The 20,105-nt window shown below is 46.3% G+C and overlaps 1 protein-coding gene across 3 annotated transcripts in view; it reads right to left on the bottom strand.

Moving 5' to 3' along the window:
• Positions 1–12,106: 12,106 nt before the first annotated feature.
• The window catches only part of CPEB4 (cytoplasmic polyadenylation element binding protein 4), a 53,925-nt gene continuing 45,926 nt past the window's right edge, over positions 12,107–20,105 (bottom strand). For all 3 annotated transcript variants that reach the window (XM_054567618.1, XM_054567674.1, XM_054567754.1), the window contains 5 exons: positions 18,925–19,014; positions 18,421–18,539; positions 17,784–17,898; positions 16,413–16,594; positions 12,107–14,031 (listed from right to left, as the gene is read on the bottom strand). In XM_054567618.1, coding sequence (XP_054423593.1) covers positions 13,804–14,031; positions 16,413–16,594; positions 17,784–17,898; positions 18,421–18,539; positions 18,925–19,014 — 734 coding nt within the window. In that variant the 3' untranslated portion in view covers positions 12,107–13,803. The remainder of the gene's footprint in view (positions 14,032–16,412; positions 16,595–17,783; positions 17,899–18,420; positions 18,540–18,924; positions 19,015–20,105) is intronic.

Genomic DNA, 20,105 nt, shown 5'->3' with positions numbered 1-20,105 from the left:
CTTATCACAACATCTATAACACTGTGCGGGAGCTGACCCCCGCCCACCAGAAACCACGGACAGAAGGGTGAAGAAATGAATGAATGGCTGACATTTAAGAAAGGAGCCTTTTTAGTTGCTCAGCTAATATCATCCACCAGGTGGCAGTCACAGCTCCCAGATAAAATTGTCTCTCTTTCCCTCCCCACCCCCACCTTTAAGAAAGAACTCAATTCTTATTTTTACCAAAGAGTAGCCTGAATTCCAACCACGACTCCTTCTGGCACTTGTAGAAAATGCATTTCCAGTCCATATGCACTTGGGAGAGGCGGCCCTGCGCTGGCCCAGGGTGTCTAGAAAGGCAGGTGCAGGACCCGCTCGGCTGGTGCACGGCCTGTGACGACCAGGAGCGATTGTGTAAGGTGCCCTCTCAGCCCACAAATGACGTGATCCCCTCCTGTCTCCCCTACCTTCATCACACAGCTGCAGGGGCTGAGAGGAAAGCCAAAGGATGCATATTCCCCACTATGAACTCCATTTGGCCAGCAGCAGGCATGGATGGGGACATACAGTCCCCCAGGAGATGGCCACATAGGACTGTCATAAAACAGCCATCCCATCTCATCCACACTTGAAATGCTGCGCCTTCACCCCCCACTGGTTCTGCCACATGCTTCTGGCAGTTTCTGCCACGTTCCTGAGCACGGAAAGAAGACTGATTCCAAGGGGGCGGGGGCTGAAATGGTCCTGGCTGCTAAGCGGACCGCGGCTTTCAGGACGCCCACCCTGGACCTGTCCGGGAAGGAAGAGGGCCCAGACCAGCTCCATGGTGGGGGCAGCAAGAGGGGAAGCATATTTTTTTAAGTGAAGAAATTGTGATATATTTTAAATGCTTACATTAAACAAATAAACACTATTAACTCACAAAATACAATGTCACAGAATTATGCTTTTCTCAGGAAATTACAGGAGCATGGTGTGGTTTTATATTGAGGAATAATTGACATGTAACATACTAGTTTCAGGTGTACAACATAATGATTCGGTATTTGTGTATATTTAAAAATGATTGCCACAGTAAGTCTAATTAACATCCATCGCCTCACATGGTCACAATTTTTCTCTTCTTGTGGTGAGAACAGGACTTATTTTTTAAGACTGGAGACTTTGTGCATCATAGGCAGAGGGTGTGAGGGCGGTACCCAAGTGCAAAAGTGTAGGGTGATTCGAGTCTGTCGGCACACCTGTCAGGGGAGGTCCGGGGCCATTGTTTAACCTGGAGGTAACATCAACACTCTCCATTTTCTGCCCTTGGTGAAGGAGGGGGCCTTGGGCTCCCGAGGACCTAGCCTGACACCAAGTTCATTGGGACTGAATGGATGGGAAGAGGCCACCCTCCGGGGAACTGAGAATTCTTTAGAACTGGCGGCAGGGAAATGGGTCATTTCCTCCTTCCCCTGCTATCTCAAGGCCACTAAACTAACATGCACACATATACACATGTCTTACCTCTTGGTTTTTGAGCCCCAGCTCTAGGGCTCTCTGCACCATCTCTCTATCTTGTCCTCCTTCCATAAGCCCCTTCCAAATTAGAATAATGCTTCATCAGAACTAGAGCCTGTTGAATGCATCTAAGTACCTACCACTCATTACTCATTAAAGCATGATCTCACGTGCCCTTCCAACTCAGCAAAGAATTTCAATGAGGGCGGAAAGGGGCTGGAGTAGCAACTTCCCTTTGTAACCCACACCCTCCTTTTGAAGGCTCTGTGCATCTCGGTTAGAACAGGCCTTGTTTCCTTCTGGTTTCGTGAAGGTCCGCCTTTGCCAAAGTGTTCCAAGAAGTGGGATTTGTACTGCGTGGTAGATTGTGTTTTCTCCAAAAATAGTAGAGCATGTATCTCCCTCACTCCCCACGCTGCTTCCATCATGGAGCCCTGAGGTGCCTGCCTCTCTCCATATCAGCGCCATCATCCTGGCCCAAGCCGCCACCGACCACCGCCACCCACCGTCCTCGTTCACCAAGACCACTGCCATCCCCGCTAAGTGGCTCCTCAGGTCCTCCACGTGCCGTTTCCAGGGTGATCGCAAAGCCGTTCACACCCCTTCCCTGCAGCTATTCCTCTGTGGCTCTCCATCTAATTAAAAATAAAATCCGAGGTCTCTCCCCGGCTATCGAGGCCCTGCTCTGCCTGGCCCTGTGACCTCTCTGAGCTCATCTATGATCTCTCCCCTTTGCCGCTTGCCGTCCCGGCTGTACTGCTCTCCCTCGAATGCATCAGACTCAGTCCTGCCGCAGGACTGTCGCACGTGCTGTCCCCCGCACCCCGAATACTCTTCCCTCTGATTCCGGCATGGCTTGTTTTTCTCTCGTTATTCAGATCTCTTCTTAAATCTCACCTGTCACAGCCACTTCTCCAAAGTCCCAGTCAAAGCAACCCCACTCCCAGCCTCCCCCAAATTACCCAGTCTCATTTTCCTCCTGACACTCAACACTAACACATTCTTGTTTACATGTGTGTGCTTGTTGATTGTCTGATTTCCCCTCTGAACGTACATCCGAACAGGACAGGGACTTTGCTGACTTTGTCCCCCCGCTACCCCCAGAGTCTGGAGCAGTGCAAATACTTGACAGATGAACGATTAAGTGAATACAGAAACTCCTCGATGCAATTCTCCCTTGTGGATGGCCACCTTTGGCTAAGGGAGAGAAAGTTCAAAATTAGTAGCTCTGTGAATAATAATGCCTTATCTTCGTAAGGTATCATCTCCCGAGTTCCTCCCAGCAACTCCCTGGGGTTGGTGTAGGCCTCACATTTTACTAGGGCTCAGAGAGCTGAAAGGACGCACCAAACTCACACGCGCGCATGCACGTGAGCGCACACACACATCCGAGGGCTCAAACCCAGGTCCTTCTCCAGAACGTCAGCATCAAGAGGACAGAAACTTTGTCTGTCTTGTCCCCACAGTAACCTCAGGTCCTAATACTGTGCAAATATTTGTTGAAGAAACGAATAAATGAATGAGCAAACTCCAGGATAGAATTCTCTCTAAAATTCTAAAACAGTCTATTCTAGCCTCCTGCACTCTCTGGCTGGTCTGCCGGGGTAGCAGAAGGACCCCGTTCTTTGCTCCTCCCCTCCCTGCCCTGTGTCCTGGGTCCCAACAGCATTCGGTTTGGGAGGCGCACCAAGAATCCAGCCAGGCCCTGCTTTCCAAGCATCTACGCTCGCTCACCCTGTCGTTGACCCCTCCACTCCAAAATGAAGGCTTTCATAGTGACTAAGCTTCCCCTTTGCCAGCGTGGTCTGAGTGTTTTGCGTTCGCCTGGGAGCTTGTCATAAATGCAGAGTCTCAGGTCCCCAGCTGTGCTGAATCACAACCTGCACGTGAACCAGGATCCCAGGTCCTGAGTCTGGCACACACGAGCCTTCGAGAGCTCCAGGCACCTTTCCCAGGCATCCGGTCCCTGTTCCTCTTGCGAAAGACCTGCTCCTTGGGCCCCGTCAGTAGCCACACCCGCAGTGGCAGTTTTGAGAGCAGAGCTAGGAAAGGGAACTAACATCCGGATCCTGTGAGTCACTCATTCAGCAAACATTTATTAAGCACTTATGATGTGCAAGGCGCATGACAGGTCCTGAGGACACAAATATGAGTAAGACAGTATTTGTGTCCACCACCCCCAACCCCGAAAGACCAGACAAAAAAAACTGCATCTAGCGATGATTACATTGTAATAAGTGCCAGGTGGACGGAGTGCTTCTGATAACAAACCTGTTGTGAGGATGGTGCGATGGGGGTGGCGGAGGGGGGCTTTGGAAAGAGTAATCCAGGAAGCTTTCCTGGAGGAGGTGACCTCTCAGCTAAGTGCCAAAGAATGAATGAGGGCCCTGTACTGAATTGAGTTGGGACAGTGGGGGAAGGTGGATCGGGAGAAGGGAGGCGGACAGCAGATAATTTTTCGTGGAGGGAACAACAGGTGAGAAGACCCTGCCCTAGGAAACTTGTATTCCTAGGGGCTTGTATTCCAGGAAAGGAGAGAGGCTCCTGCCGAGTGGCTGGAGTGCCAGAGGGAGGGGGAGGGTAACGGGAGACAAGGGGGGTGGGCCCAGGGGCTCCCGGGCAGGGCGGCAGGGGAAGCAGATGGAGGGTTTTAGTCAGGGAATGGCAGGGCCCGGCCCGGAGGGGGTGGGAGGGTGGGGGGCTGTTCTGCCCTAGGAACAGGGGGAGGGAAATTGCAGCGCGGGGAGGGCTCTGCTGCCTACAGCCCCGCAGGGCGGGGGGCATCCACCCAACTTGATCCTGACGGCAGTCCTGGGAGCTGAGGGTCATTGTCCCCCCCACACGGAGATGGCGGGGCCAGGGTCAGATGGTGTATGCAACACCTCAGGACCAAAGGGACTTTCCCAGGCGGCTGCGGCCCGTCAATGGCCGGATCTGGGATGATATGGCGAGGGTGATGGGAGCGTCTAAGGTTCACGGCGAAGTGTTTCTCTCCTGGTTGCCTCATTTCATCCTTCCCTCAGCCCAGGGACGGAGAGATTATCATTTGCCCCTTCTGACCGCCGAGACAACTGATATTGAGAGGTTACCTAATACGGTCAAAGTCGCTCAGCCGGAGGTGGCAAAGGGACAGAAGTCCCGGGTGTCCCTAACTCCAGAGATCCCTGTGTTTGGGGTGCAAGCCCAATTTTGCTGGACTCAAAATCTGTTTCCTAAAAGGCAGCGTAACCGAGCTGTCCCCTGAGGGACTGGAGGCCTAATTTCCAACTCCCATCCCTCTTTTCTTGCTTCTTTCCCTAAAGAGAAAGATTCTTGGCCCTTCTTAAGGGGAACCAACAGTCTGGAAACCAGAGTCCCAGAACAGCCGCTTCGAGCTGGTGCTCACGTCGGTCGTGCACACCCACGGGTCCCCACTGTGGAGGCGTCCTCCTCCTAAAATGGAAAGAAAGAAAAATAGAACAGGGCAGTGGGCATGGCCTCGAGTCTCCATGCTTTCTCCGTCACCATGGCAACCCGTGCAGCCTGGATGGGGTGGAACGGGCAGAATCTGCAGAAGGAAAACGCCACGTGGGCCAGCGGCACAGAGGGTTCCCGCCTGCCGCACAGGGACTCTGTTGCCCACTCCTGCTGCACCAGGGACCGGCGCTTGGTCAGCGCAGGGATACTAACTGTAGCAGCCGCCCAACTGTGATGATGCTCCTAGTAACAGTTAACAGGTATTGAGGACTGACCCCGGCCTAGACACGCATTAACTGCTGTCAGAAACAGGTGAAGACTCATAGAGACCCAGCTTCCCAAGGCTAGGGGCTCCACTCCCCACGTGGAATTTAGAGAAAACAGTGTTACAATATAGAGGAGGTGTGAGGAAGGCCAGGGGGGATCCCCGTTTTCCTCCCCTGCGGTGACTACTGCTCCACTGCACACGTGCTGTGCCCTGGGAGAGACGCGGCTGTGTGCTGGGTCCTGGTTCCGGGGGCGTGCGTGTGCATGTGTGGTAGAGGGAGGTGCTAACGGCTCCTGGGCGCAAAACTGCGTTTGATAATTGAATTCTACTTCCCTTCTCTCCCCCTTAACCTGCCCTCCTTCACCCCATGCTCTTCCCTACCCCATCCCCCACCCCCAGGGGAGGGCTGCTGATCCTGATTTAAGTAGGACACCTTCGGGGGACTAAATATGAGTCCCCATTTGCATGCCTCCCAATTTTAGAATTTCGTGTTTGGGCTGTTAGATTTGAATTCTTTGGATGGCACAGAAATAGTTGCTGATGACTCTATTTGGCTGCGGCCTTAATACCTCCCTCAGAAGGGCATTTTGTTGCAAATCTACGTTCAAACATTCTAAGTTGGTTCTTCCAGGCTCCCCAGCATCACATCTGTTCAGGGACAGCTGTTCAGCTGCGGCAACGGTCAGAGCTGCGCATTCCAGCGCTGGTGCTCTAAAAATGGTAATGCTCCTTCTTTATATATATAAAACCAGGCATAGATATTCTCTGCCGATATTTATTTTAATGATTCTGGCATCTCAGTCCGGAAGCTGAATAAGCGCTGTTACAGTTCACCAGGACACACCAGTGAAACAGCCTCTCCCCGCCCCTCTGGATTTCGGGATTGGTTTTCTGAGATTACAGAGAACGAGCATGCAGACACTCCATGGACCAGATGCCTGAGAAGAGGCTGGATTTCTGCACAGAATGTGTTGTTCAATTAGTTTTATAGAAAGGAGTAAAACCCTTTCTCCTTGGTGGGGCTGATTTTGAGAAAATATCCAATGTATATATGTATAGATGTATCTGAATCTGTCTGCCTATTTACCCACCCACCCATCCATCCACCCACCCATCTCCCACTTACCCACCCGCCCACCATACCCTCCTTCCATCCATCCAGCTACATATTCTTGCTTGGCATCCATGTGATTTTGGCTGGTAGGTCCACTTCTTAATCCCCTGACAATTTAGTGGATGATATAATGGCTATGAGGAACAGCTATCACATTAAAGACATCGTGGTCAAACAAGATCCTGTGCAGGGAAACGGCGTTCCAGTGAGTTTGTAAAATGGCACATGTCCTTTCAGTGTAACTTCCACAGGCCCGTGTCTGAATCCTGGCTTTGCAGACTGGCTCATGGCTCCGAACCGCGGCCACCTGCAAACGAGCGCACCGACCGCACCTCGGGACGTGGGAAGCTGGGAAGCGAAGCTGCGGGGCAATGCTGCTGCAGACGCACTTGGCTCGCGCTCCATCAGTGCTAGCGGTCACGGTGCTGGTCATTGTTATTATTTGTATTCCCGGAATGGATGGTTTCTGGAATTTTGGGGTTCACAGTACTCGTTTCCTGCCCCACACTGATGTGTCTTTCCCTGGTGGTGAAGTCAGTCGTGCACTAAGAAGTGTGGACTTCCTCACAGTGAATAGAAACGACATTTAAACTCCCTGCTCCTGGAAACATCCCCCCAAGTCTGGTGGCTGAGCCACACGCAGGCCCACCTTCAAGGGAGAACAGTGAGGCAGATGAGAACTGTGGAGCTGGACCTGAGCCACCAGAGCGTGACAGACCGAAAGCTGCCCTCTGGCCTCCTCCCCCCTCCTCCACCCAACCACCCTCACTACCCAACTCTGTGACCTGGAGCAAAGGAGCAAGTGCCGTAACCAAAAGCCAGTTCTTAGGGAGCGAGTGGCCTCACGTGAGGACTCAATCCAAACTCATGTTCTAGCAAGCTGTCTCATTAGCTGACCTCTGCAGCTTCAGATATGATAGCTTGCGCCCAGATTAGGTTTGGAAATGATACTTTTGTTTTAAAAACAAACTACTCCAGGGTAGTGAGGTGGACAGAGGAAGACTTCGGGGCTTGGTAGGCGGGGACTGGCACCCGGGCTTCCCCACACACCAAGGTGCACCCCCAAGTCCCCCAGCAGCCCCGTGGCACAGTTCTGTATTGTGTTCAGCACAGCGGGTCCTCAAATAATGGCGTTTCATTCAATGCCGCTACAGTATGTTGATGAGATGCTGTAGGAATTTAGCACTCACTTATGTCAATTGGCCAATGGTAAAATTGGTTTCCTTATACCATGTTTTGCTTAAAGTCACAGAACCTATCAACGACATCAAGCGAGGACTCCCTGTACTTTATGGGGTAGTGACCATGCTAACATATGCAAGTGCCTGAGGCACCAGCGATCACTGATTACTACTCTCTTCTTCCTGAACCAAAGCACCCTGTCACTGCAGAGTCAGAGGAGCTGAGGACCCCCGACCCGGGAGGCCGTCCCACACCCCTGCACCAGGTTGAGTCCCCCACCGACAGCTGAACGCACAGGTGCTGCTTCACTTCCCCTCGAATAGGAGCAGCGAGTTACACTTCCATTCATTCCAAGGCGGAGACTTGGGGCCCTTATGAGCCTGCCTGACACCTCTGATGTGGTTTCCCCAGTTTCAGTTGCCACCAGCTCTCTTCCTGGGTAACTTATTTCAGAAGGAGTGTTCAACACCCTCGTGTCTTTAGTAGTCTGAGGGGGTCATTCCTGGCTATGTTTCTTTCTTCTCTCTTTTGGTGCTGGGGGTGGGGGGCGTAGAAGTTGAAAATAATCTCCTTAAAATGGTGACATGTGCTTGATCACGTTGACATTTTTATGGTAGCAGAGCCCTGCTTACTGCAAGAGCGCCGAGGGAAAGGAACGCGGAGGTTCAGGCGCGGCCTTTGGCGTTCGAGCTCACTGATCACCTCCCCCCGCCCCCTCCACCCACAGGCAGTTTTCCCTGGCGTGCCTTCAGATCGTCCGCAGCAGAGAACACGAGCGGTTTGCACACACTGGATGTGGAGGCTGCTGTTCCCTTCACACTTCCTTGAGACAAACTGTACTCGTCCAACTCTGGTCGCCCGCTGAATCACTGTGACACTCTTTTTTTCCTGCCAGCTAACAATGACACCCTACTTGACTAGGAAAAGATTCCAATTTAAAATATCACGACAAGACTCAGGCGTGCCAAAACAAGATGTTCTCTAATAAGAGACTGATTTGGTACTGCTAGAGAAAGAGTTCATGGTAGGGCACAGTGTTCATTTGCTGATTTCTTAGAGTTCATTCGAAGCTCATGGGGGCTGGGTGCTGGGGGACGTTTGCAAAGGGAAATATTTGAAGGAGGCAAACTATATGAATTATCAGAAAGAAAGTGTATCATGGAATGGAAGAGTCAAAGCACAGGTTGCTGCCCTGGCTGGGTAGCTCAGATGGTTAGAGCGTTATGCTGATATGCTAAGGTTGCAGGTTCGATCTCCGGTCAAGGCACCGATGAATGTGTAAGTAAGTGGAAAAACAAATCGATGCTTCTCTCTCAACTCTCAGGAGCCCCTATAGTCTGAAGAGTTGCATACTGAGGAAGACAATTTAGAAGCAAAAGGCCTCTAAGTCCATTTGTCTCAGAACAACTATTACTCCTTCTAGTCTTAAAAATAACTATATTCAAGGTAAAAAAGAGCAGAAATTAAATTTCACAAAATGAGATATTCTCCATGTGATACTTTCTGTTATAATAAATCCTCAAGTTAACACTTTGAAAATGCAATTTAAAATAGAAATACTAACACATTAAGAGTATTCAGCAGTCCACAATTAATGAACCGAAACAAAGATAAGACTTTCAACTCCCACGCTGTAGAGATGAAAATCCCCGGGGCCACATCCTGTGACGTAGGGTCTAGGGAGCAACTGAAAGTAGAAGGAGACCTGTTAACCAGGAGCCTCTTGTAGAGTGGCCAGAAATCCAGAGTCTTCATTGACAAACCCACAAGGAAACCTCCCAGATACCGACTTTCCCTATTAAACAAACACGTAAGCCCTCACTTTTATTGGACAGTTGGCCACGAGCAATGACCGAACGCATGGACCTGGGCCTCAGGCCTCGAAAACGTACTCCCGGCTACAGAGAGGCCTGTGCAGGCCGCGTGGGGATGACCGTGCAGGCCGTACGGGCTCATGCCGGCTGTGCTCCCTCACCACTAGTACTCACGGGACTGGATGTCTTCTTGCTTCATTCTGTCGTGGCCCAGGAATACATTCCCAGTATTTTTTAAATGTTATTTTCCCAACAAGGGAAGTATAACCTACTTAGGTTGAAAATAAATAAGTATATTAAAAGAACACTGAGTTAAAAGTTTTATTCATTCAACATCTCACATTACAAATATTTAAAAATTATATGCATACTGGTATAAATAGTCATTTGCAAACTATTTAATAACATTAATTTTCCACTAGCACTTCAACAAATGAACTCTTTTAAAAAAGGAACTGTGTTATATAACTTAAGAGTAGAACATACAAAAATAAGAACTTAACGTGAAAATGACTTTAATAAAAAATGAATTACCCTTATTTAAAATGCTATAATAAATACTACAACCTCCCCATACACAGTAAAAACTATATGGAAATTCAGCCAAGTAGTACAATTAACTGACATACTTAAATAACTTTTCCTTCTGATAATATGAGCAATACACTGGAAAAAAAAAACATTAGGGATTAGTAAAAACTAGACACCCACTTGCTAAAAGTTTCACTTCCAAAAAATATAACAAAAATCTGATGCAAATTATAAAAACTAATTATACTTTAAATTTTAAAAATATAAAAAATAAAACAGTTGAATACAATATTGTCCCGATTCTTACAATGCTATCAATCACAGTAGCTTTAAAATAAGATAATAAAATAAAGCAAATGACCAAAACCTCTTTTATTCCATTTTTAAAAATAATCTCAAATTTACATTAGTAGAAAGATTGATTTCTGATTCTTTTCTTTAGAAACACCAGCAAGAAAGAGGATTACTCTTAACAGTAGAAAATGACATTTTTAAATGTCTGCAATTAAAAACAAAGAATTACACTGCAAAGATCTTTCAAAAGTTTGAAATAAGTATTGCACATAACTTGAAGTTAACTTGCCACAATTCATCACATTCAAGTTTTAAATCACCTTTGAACAGAAGATTCAACTCTTCAAAACAAAAGGGGTGAATTATCAAGTCTTTCCAACAGCACTCTCAAAAAATGCTAATTCACTCACTGCAAGTTTTATTTTGCACTCTGCAGAGGTCTGTGTATGGGAAGTAGATATATTATACCAAAGCGTGGGGACCAGAGGGGGCGGGGGGGTCTTTTACATAGAAAATAATCAGAAACACTTTATTTTACATTGCAAAAATAACCATGTAATTACTCTGTAACTACATTGTAAGTACATGGCTGGTGCCATGCTAAGTGCGCTACAACTACATGCTTGGTAAATTGAAGTGATACCCTAAAATCTGTAAACTAATTACATGTTAATTATGTTTTGAGTTACATGGTAACTCCCAACTACAATCCCATGTAATCTGAAGGACATGTAATCGATAAAGTTCAGAGTAATAGATACTAACTGTTTATGCCCTGTAAATTGAAGTGTAACCAAATAATCTGTAAACACACTTGTCACACAATCACAAGTAAATATTAGTAGAATAGCGATTTCTTACCTTAGTCATGCACACTAACATTACACACCTGTCCTGCGGCAGGCTGGGTTTTTTTTTTTCTTTATATATAATTTAAAAGAGCAGACATCTCTGAATCAAACACTTAACATCAATTTATTAATATTAAAAATGGCTAAACATTCACCAAAAATGTCTGCGTTATGAATAATTTTAAAAACTTAGTAAGAAGCTGTAGACAATTTTGTTATTTTAAATTTCTAACATATGCTTATGCATTTAATTGTTTTTTAGGAACTACAGTGTTATCTGTCATTTTCATGCGAATTTTTTTCATTAATTTGTGACTTTACATAGACTATTTCTTAAATTATAGGTACACCAATAGCTGGTGTTGGGGAAGGATGTTTAAGCAACATGCTTTCTCTTCTCTGCAGACTCTAAAATAGCATTGCTGTGCACAACATTCATAATTTAAAATGTATGCAGAGCACTGAAATGTATAAAAAGCAGAATATAAGAAAATAAAATTTATTAAAATTATTTATATTAAAAAATGAAGTATATGAAGATCTCTCAGTAATAAAAGTACAAAAAGCTACTCTTTGCAATATGAAAAATTGAGGTATTGCATAAAGAGATATCCCGTCAGTGAAAAGTGTGCCTAAAAATGTTCACTGTTGGAAAAACAAGATATACAAAAGTAGTGCATAACAAATATACATTATGTGCATGACAAAATAAGTTAGCTACAAAAACACTGTACCGAAATTCAGCAGGTCATGTACAAAGGGAAAAATTATTATTCAAAGCTAGTTCTCAAACAGTGTTATTTCTTGTTAACTCATCACACCTGTTTACTGAGTGGGAACAGCACAATAGCACACCCCAAGCCACCTACAAGCGTGTAAAAGAAGAAAGAGGCAAATGAACATTCCACTTAGAATCATGTAGTTCAGGAGAAAAGAAAAAAAAGTCCCTGACCAGCTGCACAAGAGCACCCTCCCTCCGCATGACTGCTTTCAACATTTGCAGGGAATTCTCGAAAAGCAGCTCCCACTCTGTGTTGGACTATTAGACAGCAAATGCCTCCATTTTGACCTTTGGAACTTCCCAGGTACACAGTTCGTTAAAGCCTGTATTAAAAATAAAGGGCTGCTTTTCCTAAAGAGAATCGGTCGGGGGCATCAGCCAGATGGTTCCACCGCAGTGCTGGGCCAAGTCTTTGGTTTTGAAGGATCCGAGATGGTACTGTTAGGTAGCACAACTAGCAAGATTGCCATTAGATTTTTTTAAACAATGTTTTGCACACTGATAATAATCCTCTTAATGGTGAATAGGGCATTTAATAAGATAAAGTCAATTAAAATAAAAGTTACTTCCATGACCAGGGCTTCAAGAGACTATTTTAAATTTACCCCTGAAGCATACTGTTCAACACATAATAACGCCTTTCAAAGCTAGATTTTATTTATAATAAAGCATGCATTACTTGATGAAGTTGGCACTTCAAACACTGACTATGTCCCATGCTAAGTTCTGAAACTGTAATGTTATTATTTTATAGGAAGAGTAAGATAAACATACGTATCTTTGCACAGATTTACACAGTTACTTAGTTCAACAGTGCAAAACACTTTGCAACTACTTAACTTTTTTTAAACTTTTTTCCCCATTTTCTATGTTACAACTAAATTACAGGATACCCAAAGTAACTTTAAATCTAAAAGGAAGCCAATCAGCAGCCAATCAGCAGCCAATTTGTGTATTGATTTTGTCTTCCAGTTTTGGCTACAAGTGTACTATATAACACAATCAAAAATGACATCCTTGAGGTATCTCTAGATCTGGTACGTTTGTATTTTTTAGCGTCAAAATGGAGAGCAAAGGCTGACACCTGATGAGTGTTTGTAAATTAGGATATAGAGTTTACATAGAACATCAAAAATAAAATTTATACATTTGATCTCAGGAGAGGAAATGCTAGTTTTCCCACCAGCTGTCGTGAATTCTAGCTTTGGTAGGTTTCCTGGGGCTGTGGCCAGATAAGTAAGTTTAAAAAGAAATAAGTGCACTCCCCTCAGTAGTAAGTTTCCCCGATGTTTACATTCTAAATTTTAAAGAGTGTTTAAAAGAAAAGAAACCTAGCTCTGCCTGCTTGACTATTTTGTTTCTGATGTGGAAGTAACTCTGAGGCAGAATGAAATGATATTCAGCCTCTAAACCCCCCAAGTTAGTGATCATGCTGCTTCAATCTTGCTCATGCCTTTGCGTTTGCTTTCACTTGCTCTTTCCTGTTAATGATTGTTAACTTCCTCCACTGCTGTTAAAAGAATATAAAGGGGATGGAAACAGAGGCAACGAAGATGAAAGAAAAGAAAGAGAAAGGCAGAAGCGTTTCCCTGGGGGACAGACTGTGTCAGGACAGACTGATAGTGTTATTGTTGCATGGTTATTTTAATAAAAGTATTCTTATATATTATTAACAATAATTTAATTAAAAACCCAAAATACTCTATCGTTTCATTTCTCTCTTCATATTTCTCTCTCTCCTCTAGGAAAACGTTGCAGGAAGTTTGGATCCTCTTGTTCTCCAGCAAAACAAGAGAATAAAACTTCCAGGCAACATGATGGCGATACGAAAAAGGAGTTCATCCACATTGTTTTCCGGGACACAGAATCTACAAAACCCCTCTCTCGTAGGCCATTCTTTTCATTACACTATTGTTAAGTTACAGACTGCTGCGAAAGGGCATGCCAGCGGGAGGAGGCTGAGGAGGGGCCAGCATTAACAGAAGAGTGCACTTATTCTGAGGCCTGAAAATGAGCACTGCAGTTCTCCTTTAGTTCCAGCGGAATGAAATATGCCGAGGGCGGTCGCCGCCCTCCTTCACCAGGGGCTTGTGGAACTCCCTGCCAGCACGCGAGTGAATAGCAGCCCAGCAATATTCACAGTAATACTGCAGACAGGTAACGTTAGCGCAGAAAAACGGAGCAAACTTCCCCCCGCAACGGGCCCCCTGGCATTCATCACACAGCTGGTCATCCAAGACATATGGCTTAACTTCCACCTGCAATCAGAAACAAGAGACAGGCGTTGACGCTTTTCGGTGGCCGGACCAGGCGACTCTTCCGCGCGCAGACGTGCCCGCCGCTGTCGGGGTGAGTCTGGGCCAATTTCCCCAAAGGGAAGGGTCGATAATTCTCTTACTGAATTATCTTTGAAGAAGCGGGTCAGGTTTTTATACATCGCTTTTCATTTTTGTCTTATTCAATAAACATGTTTCAAGGGAGAAAGGATTCCACCAGAAATCAAGTGACGCCCACGGAACACAGGCAATTAAACCCACAGGAGAGTTTTCACAGACACACACCGGCATTGCAATTAGTGGAGCTGGACGTTCACTGTATGTGGAATTACACTTTCCACTAAACCCACTCGGGGCCCCCGGTTCCACAGACAGCGCTGCAGCGCCCACGGCAGAGGGACGGCGCCTGGCTCCGGCGGCCCCAGCGCCCGGGCGGCCGCAGCGCCTGTCACAAAGCCGGGCCGCGGTTCTCTCTGCAGCGCGGCCTCCTGAGTGGCCGTCGCAGAGCCGGAACCCGGGGGTCACGATGCACTGCGGCCCCACCCTCCCCAGCCCTGCGTCCGTCCTTCTCTGTCAGTCAGGAGGCTTTACTCGAGTCTAAAAGTCAAAGGTGCATTTATAAAACTGGGCCTGTTCCCGTCTTCGACAGGCCAACCCGTCACCTGAGCCTCGCAAGTATTAAAAATAGCCTGGCCGTTAGCTGGCCCGGGAGATCAGGGCCGGCTGTTTTCCGTCTCCGCGAGACTCCCGCTGAATCTCCCTCACACCGGGCGGTCACGGCCACCGGTGCCGCCAGCTCCGGCGGGGCGGCCGGACGGAGGGGGCCGCGCCCGCGGGGGCAGCCGGGCGCGGGGGCCGGGGCGGCGGGGCCGGGCGTCTCAGGCTCCGGGCGGGCACTCCCGAGTGGCGGGAGCGCTGGCGGGATCCGGCTGCGGAGGAGCGGACATTAAGCCGGAATCCCTGCGGACTCACCGAGCAGCTCTGAGGCCTACGTCCGAGGGCTGCGCTCAGGCCGGGGAGACGGTTCGCTCGCTCACACGCACGTTTTAGCGTGAACAAAGCACACGCAGGCGCGTTTCAATCCACCGCGGCTGCTACTGCCGCCTTCCTCCACGTGCGCAAAGGCACCTACGCCTTCCTCTTTGACCTACTCCCAGCGTCGCGTGACGCTGCCTGCGACCCTAGTTCAGCCCTGCCGCTGACACGGAACACACGTGGGATGAAACGTGAGCATTACGTGGAAACCGCTGCTGGCCTGACGGCTTCTACACGTTGACCCGAGACCAGCGCAGGACAACCGAGCAACCCGTTCTTCCTCCCACAGCTCGGCGCGCCGGGTATCCGAGTCAGTCCTAATGAAGGCGCCGGCCTTCCGTGAAATAAAGAGCTGACACCGGAACGCAAATCAAAACGTGGCTTCCTTCACATCAGGAAGGTGTTTCTATGAAAAAAACGTCAGCTGAACTACACAGTGTGCTTCCTCATGCGGCCGGCCCACGTTCGGGTGTCACTTCCCGTCTCACCACAACGAGGACCAAGCCGCCTGGCCTCTGGCAGGGGGGTCAGGGGGCGTCCTCGATCTACCGGACCGCAGACTCGGGGGACAGGGCCTTCTGGTCCCTGGCACCAACACACTTACTGGGTGCACGGAATACAAAGATAGGAAGTGGTCTGTGACTGCAAGGAAATAAGGCAGCGAATGGAGCGCAGCATGTCAAGTACAACACACTCAGAAACAGAGGAGAGAGCTCTCTTTGAGGCGATCCCCAACTGTTTGACTCAGAAGACAAGCCCAACAAAGGGGGGCCTGAGGCGCTGAGAACAGTGCTCACTGCTCACTACCGAATTTCAGGCAGCAGGACAGGCTACAAATGAAAGTTTATGACTTCTACTTAATTTGTTATAATGAAACATTTCTAAGATGTGCAGTTCAATCACGTGGTGCGTGGCACGCTGGGAAAGAGGCCCTGCTGCAGCGCTTGCCGCCCAGGGTGGGAACAAGAGCAGTCGGGAGACCTCAAGGGCGTTTGCAGACTTGATATAATGCGGTAGGAAGAATATGATAAATACTGAACGATCAGCTAACTGAATAAATGAATGGATGTAGGTGATAGCTCAGGAAAAATTAAATCGACTCAAGTAAACTCAGATAGTGTTCTGCTTAGACTACTCAAAAGACTAGGAGGTAGAAGAAATTCCTAGGAAATTCCTAGATGCATTACAGAACATACATCTAATTGGTCCTATAGGGATAACTGTCCACTGTCAGTTTATTGTCATATAAAACTCCCCCGTTCCAATCTTGGTAATGACACATTTAGAGGGCCAGTTCTAGAACTTCCGGAATGCAGTCTAGGACTTACCCGTTTATCTATCTCTCCATGCTGCAGCTGAACAAAGCGGGCACTGATAGCAGCTATGTAACTCTGTTGATTAGAGAACGCGACTCGCCCGGCTCCTTTCGGGTATTTCAGCTCAGGATCGGTATCAATCCCAGCGTAGCACACACCTCCATACAGCCGATCCATTATCATGGCAAGTTCCACTAGGTAAGAAAGAGGCAAAGCGGGTATTTGAAATTAGGAAAACTCATCTGGCTCACCAAAGGTTTCATCAAAAGCAGTTCATCTCTACTCTGAGCTCAAGTCATTATAATAATTATTAAAATCAAACGTGATTACAACCAGGTGTCCAGACATCCATCTATCTATCTATCTGTTCACAAGAGGACATTTGTTCACTGCTTTTAGGGAAAGAGATGTCCATTTATCTTTTAACTAAGGGCAGGTGTTTTACTTATATTCTCTTTTAATCTTCAGAGAAACGCTATGAAATAGGCACAGGGACGAGGATCAATCTGTCCAAGGTCCCAGGCAGCTGGGTGGTGGTGCTGGGCGTGGCGCCCTGGTCTATCTGCTCTACACCATGTTGCTGCCATTTCTTTACCAGTTGACAAGGTATAGCTTAGCATAAGTATCATTTGAACACTAGAAAACATCGGGAGGCTCTTTGGAGGTCCTTCTGGTTTATTTCCATCAAAATCTTGGTACCTTTCTCTACAGTCTAGCTCTTGCCAATTTTTCTTATAAAAACTTGAAAAAAATGAATGTGTCATCTTTTCCATTAGGTGCTACAATTATGAAACTGCATTTTTATTCACTTTATGTTCTTTATCTTACTTATACTATTAAATCTCAAATGAGTTGATTGGGGGTGAAATTTCTTTTGTAAGTACTATGCTAAAAACATGATACACTGCTGGGAACCCTATTATATCTCAGAGCTCAGCAAACAGCTGATGAGCAAACGAAGACATGGGAAACAAACATTAAATGTCTCGATCCATAATCTAGTATTGAAGGGTTTTGTTTTTTTTTTCCAGATGACTGGAAATGGGAATGATGACTGTGGGCATGTGAGGCACTACACGAAGCCCTTTGCGTTGGTATCCCATTTAACCCTCAAAACAATGCCATATAAAGTAGATCACTCACTGCTCCGTTTGAGAGAAAAGGAAATTGAGAATTAGAGAAATTAAGTAATTTGTCCAAAGTCATTCAACTATTAATGGAGAGCAGAGCACACGAATTCAAACCCAGACACCAATTCTAGAACTCTCACTCAGACATTAACTCAAATGCATACGGAGAATTTATCCTGAAAAAAGCTTTACAAAATATTTCTTATGCTCAAGGATAAAGAGGGTTTTTGTTTGTTTGTTTGTTTAATCATACCAGCTCGTAATGGTCGAGGGACACCACCAACAAATATAGTTTTTCGTGGGTCGAGAGGCTGCGAACCATCCATCACAAAGTCACTGTCACTGAGATTCCAAGGCCGAATCTGTACCTAGGGAGTGTACAGACCCGAATGACTCATTCTCAGTACAACTCATGGGGAAAGAACTTCAAAATTGTTGCAGAGTATTTTGTATGTTTAAAAGCAGCAATTCACATCATTACAAAGCAATGAAGCTATACAACTAGAAAAGATTTTCAAAGAATATATCCTAATCCTTCACTTCATGTTTAAGAATAAAATGAACAAAGGTGGAAATTTCATTGCCTATAATAAGCTAAATCTATTATTGATAGGAAATTCAGCTACCTTATCAAATTCATTACTAAGTGAAGTCTTTTAATAGTAAAGATTTACCAATATTTTAATTAACCAAAAATTCACTGTCAAAATAAAATGCACAAATATACAGAATGTCAATGTTAGAAGCCTGGCAACAATAATAAAACTTCATTTCTAGTCTACTTACAAACATGTCAATGAACAGAAACATCATGATGTCTGCGAGTTTTTCAAACAGAGTAGAGATGGAGGCCAAACCCAGAAGCTATTCTCATGCTAGGATGCACTTACTGGCTTGTCTTTGATAGTGGGGCTTGATACACACAGGTAGAGTTTTCCATCTTCTTCAATACAAGCATCAATGAGAGCCTGAACAGAGCTTTCATCTTGAAACAGCAGGAATGCATAGCCTGATAAAAAAGGAGGAAAATGCTTATATGTTCTCATATATATATATATTTGCGGGGGGGGGGGGGCGTAATTCTTCAAGAGAAAGAACAAACTAAAACTAAGGAAGGGAAAAGGAATTACATTTTTTTAAATTAAAATATAATATTCCTGCCTAAAGTCTCATAACATCAACATTAAGTTCAGTCTGATATCATGAAACATCTCTCAAAGTAAAATTAAATTTGAATTGGAAGTATATATTAGGTAGAAATTTTAAAGGTGCATTTGGGAAAATAGACGTTTAACAATGGAAAGTTTTACATTAAATGTAAACATTTCTGAAAATGCTAAACATTAAACAATGAAAGGATAAACTGTACATGCACATTGAATCTTAAGAATTACCTTTAGGAGGAAAATAGGATTTGCTCTCTGCCTTATGGGGCCAATCCACAATTAAAGGGCCAAAGCGACGAAAACTAGCTGTGATCTCGTCTAATGAACAACAAAGCAAAAGAGTGGATTTCAGTATTTTTGTGATCATTTTTGGGGAAGTAGTTAGAAAAAAAAACAGTTTCAAATCTCCTATTTACAAGAACAGTACAAAGAACGCCTGCCCCCTTCACCTCGCTTCCCTAACTGTTAGTATGGTGCGCATTTGCCTCTTCCCCTCCTCCTTCTCTCTGAACCTCTGCATGATTCAAGCTACCAACTGTCTCCCTACCTGCCAATCACCTTTTTCTGACATGATGCTCTATGACCCAGAACGCAACTGTTGCTACCTGCTCAAAACGAGGTCACTTCCTTATCTATTTCCATACAATCCTCCCAGTCAGAAAGTCAGTACTGATACAACGCCCAATTCACACGTCACCCAGATTTCAAACTCTCCCAGCAGCATCTCTCTTTTCCTTTCTCATCCAGAACACGTGCTGTGTTTCGATGTCATGTCCCTAGGGCATCGGTATTCCTCACTTTGGAACAGCTCCTCGCTCCTTCCTGGCCGTCACGTGCTCTACAGTCTTCAAGCGTGTGGGCCCTCTGTTCCGCAGGGTGACTCCTGACCTCGCCTGTACTCTCTTACCTCACAGCCATAGTCCAGCCGGCCGTGCGTGCTGAACAGGATTACCCCCGGGATAATGCTATGTCATCCTGCCCTAACTGGGCATGTGAATCTCGGTCACCTGGTCCAGCTGGTGTCTGCCTGGCCGGTGCTGTGCTAGCCACCAGTATCACGTGTCCTCATCAACCCTGGCGTGCACTCAAGACTTCTGCCTCTACCCACCACCCCAGTCAGAGTCCACATCTTTTTGGAAAATGCCCCATTGAATTTGGTCAAGATGGCACACAGACAAAATAGCAGTTAGCACTCATGTGTGCCCACAACAGAGCCTTGGGACGCTTTCCCAGTGGTGTTTACTCCACTGCACTTAGTCCAATCACTTGTTTCACTCGGCTCCCAAAGCCCTACCCTCTTTCCTTCTGTGAACTAATCACACAGGCCACGATAAGAAAATATGAAAAGACAGTGATGCAAACTGAAGCCCAGGGCCAATAAGGCGCTGTTATCATCACAGCGACCTCTG

This window comes from Pteronotus mesoamericanus, unplaced genomic scaffold (genome assembly GCF_021234165.1).
Source record: "Pteronotus mesoamericanus isolate MK-2021 breed Mesoamerican mustached bat unplaced genomic scaffold, CSHL_Meso_final contig_1, whole genome shotgun sequence".
In the NCBI taxonomy this organism is placed as follows: domain Eukaryota; kingdom Metazoa; phylum Chordata; class Mammalia; order Chiroptera; family Mormoopidae; genus Pteronotus; species Pteronotus mesoamericanus.
This window is presented reverse-complemented; position numbering and strand designations above follow the sequence as displayed.